Here is a 7,851-nt window from a genome sequence, read left to right as displayed (position 1 = left end):
CCAAGAGGCTCCTGGTCCCCAGAAGGGTCTTGGCAAGCAAAAGGGGACCCCGAACCACAGAGGGGGACCCAGGTGGGCAGAGTTGCCCTGATTTCCCAAGGCCGTCCAGCAGGCACAGGAGCCTGGCCACCCTGGGAAGCAAGGGTAGCTTCTAAGGATGGTTGTTTTTGGCCGGCTGACCAAGCCTTCCCCGTGCCACCCTCCCTGCCCCACCCTCCCACCTGGTCTTGTCCCACCCTTGCTCCCCACAGGCCCTTCTTTTACAGAAGATCCCACCCTATGGGACAGAGCCCACTGTTGACTGTGGGAGGTGACGATTGGGCGTGACCAGCTGCAAGCCTGGGGGGTGTGGGTGAAACCAGAAAGTGGAGGCCCAGGAGCTGCTGAACTTGTCAGGAGCAGGGCCCTGGAACAGACTCCAACTGGTTCTACCTTGTGACTGTGCCGCTCCCCTCACCCTGCAGAGGCTTTGCCTCCAAAGGTGGTTTTTTCAAACTCAGGTCACCCTGTGTCTTGAAGATGCCAAAGCACTTAGGGGTAGGGAGGCAGGAACACCAGGTGAAGGGACATTGTTCTTTTATTCTTTTAATGTGGGATTTGGTTCCCTCCCCCGCCAGACTGTACCAGTAATATCTGCTTATTATAGAAAATTTGCAAAGGAGAGTGTGAAGCAGAGAAATACTATTTAGGATGTAATAGCACTTCTCAGAATTTGATAGGAGCCATCCATTGTCAGGCCTGGTGGCATCATCAAAGAGGGTTTTTTCCAACGCTCTCGATTTACAGATGAGAGGGACGGAGGCCCAGAGAAGCCAACAGAGTTGGCCCCAACCCTACCAGGACAGAGATGGCCTGATGGACTTCCATTACTTCCCCCATGTGGTCTCTTCCCAACGTGCCTGTTAACTTGGCTTGACCAACGTGAGGGGGTGACTTGGGGAGGGGGGGCATCAGAACAATCCCTGAAGTGGGTCCCGTACAGACACACTTGACCCGATTGTGCTTCGGAGGTCAGGGAAGGGAACGTGAGTGTACCACTGTCTTGTGCTATTCTCTGCTCACCTCCGTCTATAAGAGGTGCAGCCGATCAGGCCCCCAGCATCAGCCGGCGGCGGCTGATGTGAGAACCAGAGACCAGGCCAAGGGTAGTACGTGAGAAGAGCCCTCCGGCCAATGCAGACCTTTGTGTGGGCTTTAATGCTGCCTCCCTCTGAGGTTTGTTTGCAAGCAGACCCAAGCGACTCCAGCGGCTGCACCGGGGCTGAGAGAATGCTATGAGGAGCATGGCCACCACCGAGAAGGAGGCCCGTCGGGGTGGAGAGGGTGAACGAGGGCAGAATGCCACACGTTCCTGGGGGCTTGGATGCAGGTGACAGTAGCTGAGCACTGCAGGACGAGAGCCTAGGAATCTGCTTCACTGTGGCCCGAGCTCCTTTCGAGTCAGAGCAGGTATGGCCAAGGGGGAGCCCACATTTTAGGACATTGGGTTACTACTGTCCTTGTGCCCAGAGCTTTGGGACCCGGCTGACTGAAGGTCAGGCGCAACAGGTGACACCTGGCTCAGAGGTGGGAGTGGGCAATGGGGGGTTGGAGGTGGCATGGGAGCATCCAATGACCCTGTGTAAACCTAAAGATAAACTCCAGGGACTGTGAGGCGGCGCTGGGTTAAGACGGACTCTAACAGGAGCCCCGGGGAGATCGCGCTCACCCAGTTCAGCCCTGGGAGCGGGAGGAGGAAACATCTGGCTCTTTGCACAAACGGTGGCGGAGCTTCTGAGAGCCGGTCCTGAGTGTTGTCACCTGGGCTGTGGTTTGGGCTGCGCAAGGGGGCAGCCCCACTGGTGTTTTTATAGAGCCGCCCTGTTCCTGATGGGTAGTCTCCAAACTCTCTGATCTCCGGGGATATTTTATGAGCTGACTAATGCCCTTTAATAAATCACTGCCCTGCTTAAACCTGCCAGAGTGGACCCTGTGGCCTGCCACCAGGAACCCTGCCCGGTGCAGCCGGAGCCTAGAATACCTCACGTGTCCCAGTATCACTTTCCTCCCACTTTGTAGTTCAGGCTGATGTTACAGGAATGTCCCACGCTCCGGCCTCCGATCGCCGGGCTATGTGGGAGAGGGGCAGGAGGGGCGGGGCTGGGAGAGGCCAGCCTGCACCAGGTGTTCAGGCAGAGGAGACAGCTCACAATGAAGGGCTCTGCCCCCAGAGAACTAACTGGAAAGGCCAGGAAACACTCCACAGAAATTCATGCGTCTTCCTTTTATTACAGAGGTCCTGCAGGGACACACACCCACTTCTAGGACAGGGCTCAGGAGCCTGGCCCCACTGTCACCGTTGTCACAGTCTCAATCGCCCTGGCCAGGACCCAAGGACGCAGGCTCAGGAGTAGGTCTTTCGTGGCCTCCTGCTGCAGAAGCAAGAGGTAGGGGGGTTGACCAGCAGCTTCTCCTTGGCTTCCAGGATGTAGAGGGTCTGAGCGGCGAGGCAGCTGACCATGGAGTCGGGGTCTTCCCGCATGTACTTTAGGGCTGTAACACAGAGACCGCTAAGGTGCTTGGAAAAAGTAATGCCGTGGGGCTGGACACAAGGTCTGGGCCCGGCCGGTGGGCTCACCAGGACGGCCGTGCAGAGAGGGGCAGCACAGGGGGCTGGGAACCGGCAGGTTTTAAAATCCGAGAAGAATTCCCGCTGGGAGGGAGTCCACACTGCTCAGTCACAAGCAGGATGCCATGCCCGCCCCGGGCTCAGGGGGCCGACCGCTTCCTGTCCTGCATCCACAACCAACCTATTTGGCCCCTTCCGCCACCCCCTCCTGCCCAGCTGTGCTGTCCTCTTTTCCAGAGAGTACCTCTGAGTGAAGTCCTCTGACTTCAAAGGACTTCGGGCAGTACCAGGGAACCCAGCGGTGGATGAGATATGGGACTCGAGAGAAACAAGGCAGAGGAAAAGAGAAGAGCATGGGGGGGGGGGAGGGGTCGTGTCTCAGAGGGATGGGTGGAGAATACATGGACCATAACTGGAGCGGTCCTGGGGGCTCCAAAACGGAGGGGCTGGAAACCCCTACATCCCCCAAGTGAGAAAATCATCATCATCCAATGATGGCCCTTTTTATCAAGAGTTGAAGGAACTGGGGCACCTGGGTGGCTCAGTCAGTCAAGCGTCCAGCTCTTGATTTCAGTTCAGGTCATGATCGGGCCCCAAGTTAGGTTCTGCACTGACAGCGTGGAGCCTGCTTGGGATTCTCTCTCTCCCCCTCTCTCTGCCCTTCCGCCCTGCTTGCCTGTCTCTCTCTCTCAAAATAAATAAACATGGAGAAGGAGAAGGAGAAGGAGAAGGAGAAGGAGAAGGAGAAGGAGAAGGAGAAGAAGAAGAAGAAGAAGAAAGAGTTCAAGGAACTGTCCTGGCTGATGAATGGCCTGGAGTTCAATGCAGGTGCGGGTCAGTGAGTGGACATGAAGAGGAGGACGACTCTGGCCAATGCCCCAAAGCTAAACGCCGTTAAGATGAACCTACCTCGGGGGCGCCTGGGTGGTTTCAGTTGGTTAAGCGTCTGGCTTCAGCTCAGGTCATGATCTCACGGTTTGTGGGTTCGTGAGTTCGAGCCCCACATCGGGCTCCGTGCTGACAGCTCAGAGCCTGGAGCCTGCTTTGGATTCTGTGTCTCCCTCTCTCTCTGCCCCTCCCCCTCTCAGGCTCTGTCTCTTTCTCTCTCTCAAAAATGAATAATTTTTTTTTTTAAAGATGAGCCTACCTCTTCATTCTTTCCAGTGATACTTTTCATGAACTATCTGCCCATTCTCCCTCATTTCTGAGACTTCCCCACAAACACCACTACCCTTAAAAGATGCAAGAAATAGCAAGCGGGTTGCTACTCACCTGTGTACACTTCCTCAATTTCATTGGCCTCTTCCGCATCCAGGGTTTGGATGATCTGGCCTACAGGGGCACACACAGCACCTCAGGGGCCCCAAAGACCCACAGGACCCTGGCTGCACCTGCTCTTTTGTCCCTTCCCAAAACGCACACTTCCTTTTGTCTATATTTCCCTCCCCCTAACTGGCCTTGCCTGGACTTTTTCAGCAAGTAGAAATTACTTCCTTCTTCTGTCATCAGCGAATTGAGCTGGGGCAGGGGGAGGGTATCCCTCTGCACTAAAGACGCCTGTCCTTGGGGTGACACGAAGCAGTCCTCACCAGTCTCTGAGTTTTGTAACAGAGCAGCACCCACACCCTGACGTCCCGCCCCTTGGGAGCTTTGCTGGTCTGGCCTGGCCTGCCAGGACCTGGCCTGTTCCACTGGGAAAGGTCCTCAGGCTGTTTGAAGGAACTAGGACAAGGACACGGAAAGTGGTACCTGCAAATCGTACAGCTGTCTGGCGAATGGGGGCCTGCGGGCTCTTGAAGAGAGCCAAGCACTGCTTCAGAAACCAGAGGGCTCTCTTTCCCTCCTGCTTCAGCTGTAAGAACAGGAACTGCGTTAAGTAAGGAACTCACGGCCAGGTCTTCTGCCTGCCCCTCCCCCGCCCCGCCAATCTGGAGACATCTTCTCAGTGCCAAAGCCCATCACAGCATTCTAGCGGTGCCTGGATGGTTCAGAGCGTGCAACTCTTGATCTTGGGGTCATGAGTTTGAGCCTCCCGTTGGGTATAGAGATTACTTTCAAAACATAAATAAATTATATTTTAAAAAATTCTACATCTCCGTCCCCTCCCACCCCAGCTCCTGAAGTCTTGTTTCTTCTATGAAGCCTTCCTGGATTGATATGGGGATCGCTTTCCCTGTGAGAGGCGTGAAACCTGAATAGATTTACCCCAGTCTTTTGCTCGCGCTTTTTTTTTTTTTCTCCTACTCCCAACCATAGAGGATTGAACTCAGTTGTTGCAATATTGTTTATTTACGGCTTGGCTTAAAATCTGCAATCTCACCGTCATCCACGTTAAGCTGCAACAGAAACAATCATGTAACAGAAACCTTTCTGTTTAAACACAGCCTAGCAGGGCCACATATAATTAAGTGTTTTAAGACCTTCCCCTGCCTAGGCATGCACCTACTTCTGCGTGCATCCAGACTCTCTCCCTTGAAGGTTCTGGGGGATGGACGTGTCCTGTCTTTTGCAAAGGCCACCAACGGTAACCCCATCCCCTGTGTGTCCTTCCTAGCGACTCTTCTCCTCCCCCTTTGCACTGGAGCCCCAGTTCTTAAATGGGAGGCTCTATCCATGGTGTGTCAGACTTTTTTGGTAAAAAAACAAACAAAAAAAAAAAAAAACAAAAAAACTTTTCTTCAAATAAAAATCCTAACTGGAAACCTAATATTCCGACCCAGCAGAAGAGGGCCTGTTCTGGTCCAAGGTGGTGTGGGCGGAGCCCCACCCACTTCTCATCTTCCCCGGGTTCGAAGTTACCCTGAGAAACCCTTGGGTTCTCTGTGTGCTGGTCTCCGTCTACCCTCCCGCTGATCGAGGTCTGGCTCCCAGGGTCCCAATCCAACAGGCACATCCAGTCTTTATCTCCCTGGACTTGTGCTATTTGTCGCTACACTGTTAACCACTCACTGCTTGTCCTGAAACTATCTCCTTCCTAAGTGACCACCACCCTCCTCTCCTAGCCTGGTTTCCTTTCCTAGTCTCCTGCATGGGATCCTTGGAATTGATGCTTCCTGGGATCCCAGTATTGAACCATATGCTTCTCCCTCTATGCTATTTCCCTAGATGGGTGCAGCCAGGCTCGTGGTTGCAGCTCCCATCTACAATTCAGCTGTGTGCTCGGTGTCCACAAATCTGTATCTTTAGCACAGCTCTGTTCTCCAAGGCTCCGTGGTTCAGTGAGCGCATCTACTTCCAGTGGGACAGATCTCACAAGCTCTACAAACTCAACACGTGCCAAATCAAGCCACTCATCTTCGCCTCCACACCTGCTCTTCCCTCTGTATTCCTGACCTCAGTCCATGACACCAGCATCTGCTCGAGTCAGAAACCCAAGAGGTGACCTTTACCTTCACACACTCCACATCAGATAGCTCTCCAGCACCGGCCACTCACTCCACGTCTTTGTCTTCATGACCTCATCTTCTCTCCCTGGACCCTCTCAACTACAGACCCCAATCCTGTCCCTTGTGAACTTATCCTCCAATCTGCAACCAGGTGGTCTGTCTAAAACATGCAGCTATCTAACCATGTTATCCCCTTGCTTAGAGCAGTTCAGTGGCTCCCCATTGCCTACAGCACCAAATCCTGTTCCTTATTGTGCCCAAACCCTCACTACACGGTACAGCCCCGACTCCTGCTTCCTGCTTCCCATACCAAGCCCGCACACTGCCAGTTCATGAGCTAAATCCAGCTTGCAGATCTTTTCTGTCTTTTGCTCCACACAATGTTTTAAACATTGTAAATTATTTGCCAATAAAATGTAGTAAATATCACCTAAAGTCAGGATTTTCTGCTTGTCTTAAGAAAGTGGAAAATCTAGCAACACTAAACTCACTCTATGTCATAGAATCAATTAGTTGGTTCTCAACCCTCTCAAATGGGGACTGTACTGTCCCCAGGGGAATTCAGAACTTGGGGGGGTGTTTTTGGTTGTCAAAATGATGAAAGGGGGTACACTAATTTCCAATTCCCCACTGCATATTTGTATCAAAGATCTGTTTCTAATTACCTGTGCCTAAAACCCAACCCTGTCTTTTATATAAACGCAATATTTTTTTCACAGTTCAGATACACACCAGATTTCCCAGGGATGCACCTACAATATGAAGAAAGACTATACTTCATTGCATGTAGGTCTTCACCAAACATTGTCCGTCTCTTTGAAAGTCATGTCACCAACGACAGCACTTCTTACGGCATTTGAGTCCCCAGCACAACAGTCCAGTACCATTCTGCATTTGTAATAGGTCAAGTCACAGAGGTTCCACACGGAGGGACAAGGAGCCAACTCTTCATCGTGTCTTCCGGGGGAGTGAGGCCCAGACACTTACATATACTATTTATGTTCCATCCCATTGCTCGACCTTATGTTATGTTATATCCTATCATGTCATGTAGTCGCATCATTTATGTTATATTGTGTTCCATACGTACACATTATTTCATTTAAAATTACTTTCTCCATTGGAGTTAGGGCATTATATCGATTTTGGAAATCCATGCAGGTAGACAGTATCACCTATGAACTTCGTTTTAGGATAGCAAGGGAGGCGTTACTGAGTACGTACTAGAACAAGGCTGTGCGGTGTCTGACCATTCTACAAGGCACTGCCTTTGCTGGACCCCAGGACCTTCGATTCTCCTCCAGGCCCACCCAGTCGGCTTCCCTCATTAATGTTCCCTGCACAGCCTTGTAGGCCTTTGAGTTTTCTGCCCCTGCTCTCATTATTCCAAGTCCCTGATAGCCGCCCCGAAGACCAGGCTCCTCTACCCTTATTTCCCAGGATCAAATTATATAAGGTGACATACGCAAACTCCCCGGAACAGAGCGAGTGCTTTGCTCCACATCCCTGTGTATGGCAGCACTTTGGCCCGCACTACTGATTGCTTCCCTTTGCCTAAGTGAGATCCTGCTTTCCATTTCCCCCTCTTCCCAGATGACACCTCCTCCAGGAAGCCTTCAACTCCCAGACTGGGCCGGGCACCCCTCCTTTCTACTATGAAGTACCTTCCTCTCTTTTAGCCCTCACCACTGAAATCGTCCAGTGGTGTGCCTAGCTCCCCAACTTCAATAAGGAGCAATGGGAGGAGGGCGGGAACCAGGTTTAGGTGCTGGGCTCAACTAGATGCTCCGTGGGCATCTCGTTATTGAACTACAGCTGCTGCAAATCCCAGACGCCTCAGGGAACAGCGCAGACTCG

The 7,851-nt window shown here is 52.4% G+C and overlaps 1 protein-coding gene across 2 annotated transcripts in view; it reads right to left on the bottom strand.

Moving 5' to 3' along the window:
- Positions 1-2,248: 2,248 nt before the first annotated feature.
- The window catches only part of LOC109495416 (maestro heat-like repeat-containing protein family member 7), a 30,470-nt gene continuing 24,867 nt past the window's right edge, over positions 2,249-7,851 (bottom strand). For both annotated transcript variants that reach the window (XM_045048482.1, XM_045048483.1), the window contains exons 20-22: positions 4,358-4,460; positions 3,881-3,940; positions 2,249-2,532 (exon numbers count right to left, since the gene is read on the bottom strand). In XM_045048482.1, coding sequence (XP_044904417.1) covers positions 2,384-2,532; positions 3,881-3,940; positions 4,358-4,460 — 312 coding nt within the window. In that variant the 3' untranslated portion in view covers positions 2,249-2,383. The remainder of the gene's footprint in view (positions 2,533-3,880; positions 3,941-4,357; positions 4,461-7,851) is intronic.

This window comes from Felis catus, chromosome F1 (genome assembly GCF_018350175.1).
Source record: "Felis catus isolate Fca126 chromosome F1, F.catus_Fca126_mat1.0, whole genome shotgun sequence".
NCBI lineage: Eukaryota > Metazoa > Chordata > Mammalia > Carnivora > Felidae > Felis > Felis catus.
This window is presented reverse-complemented; position numbering and strand designations above follow the sequence as displayed.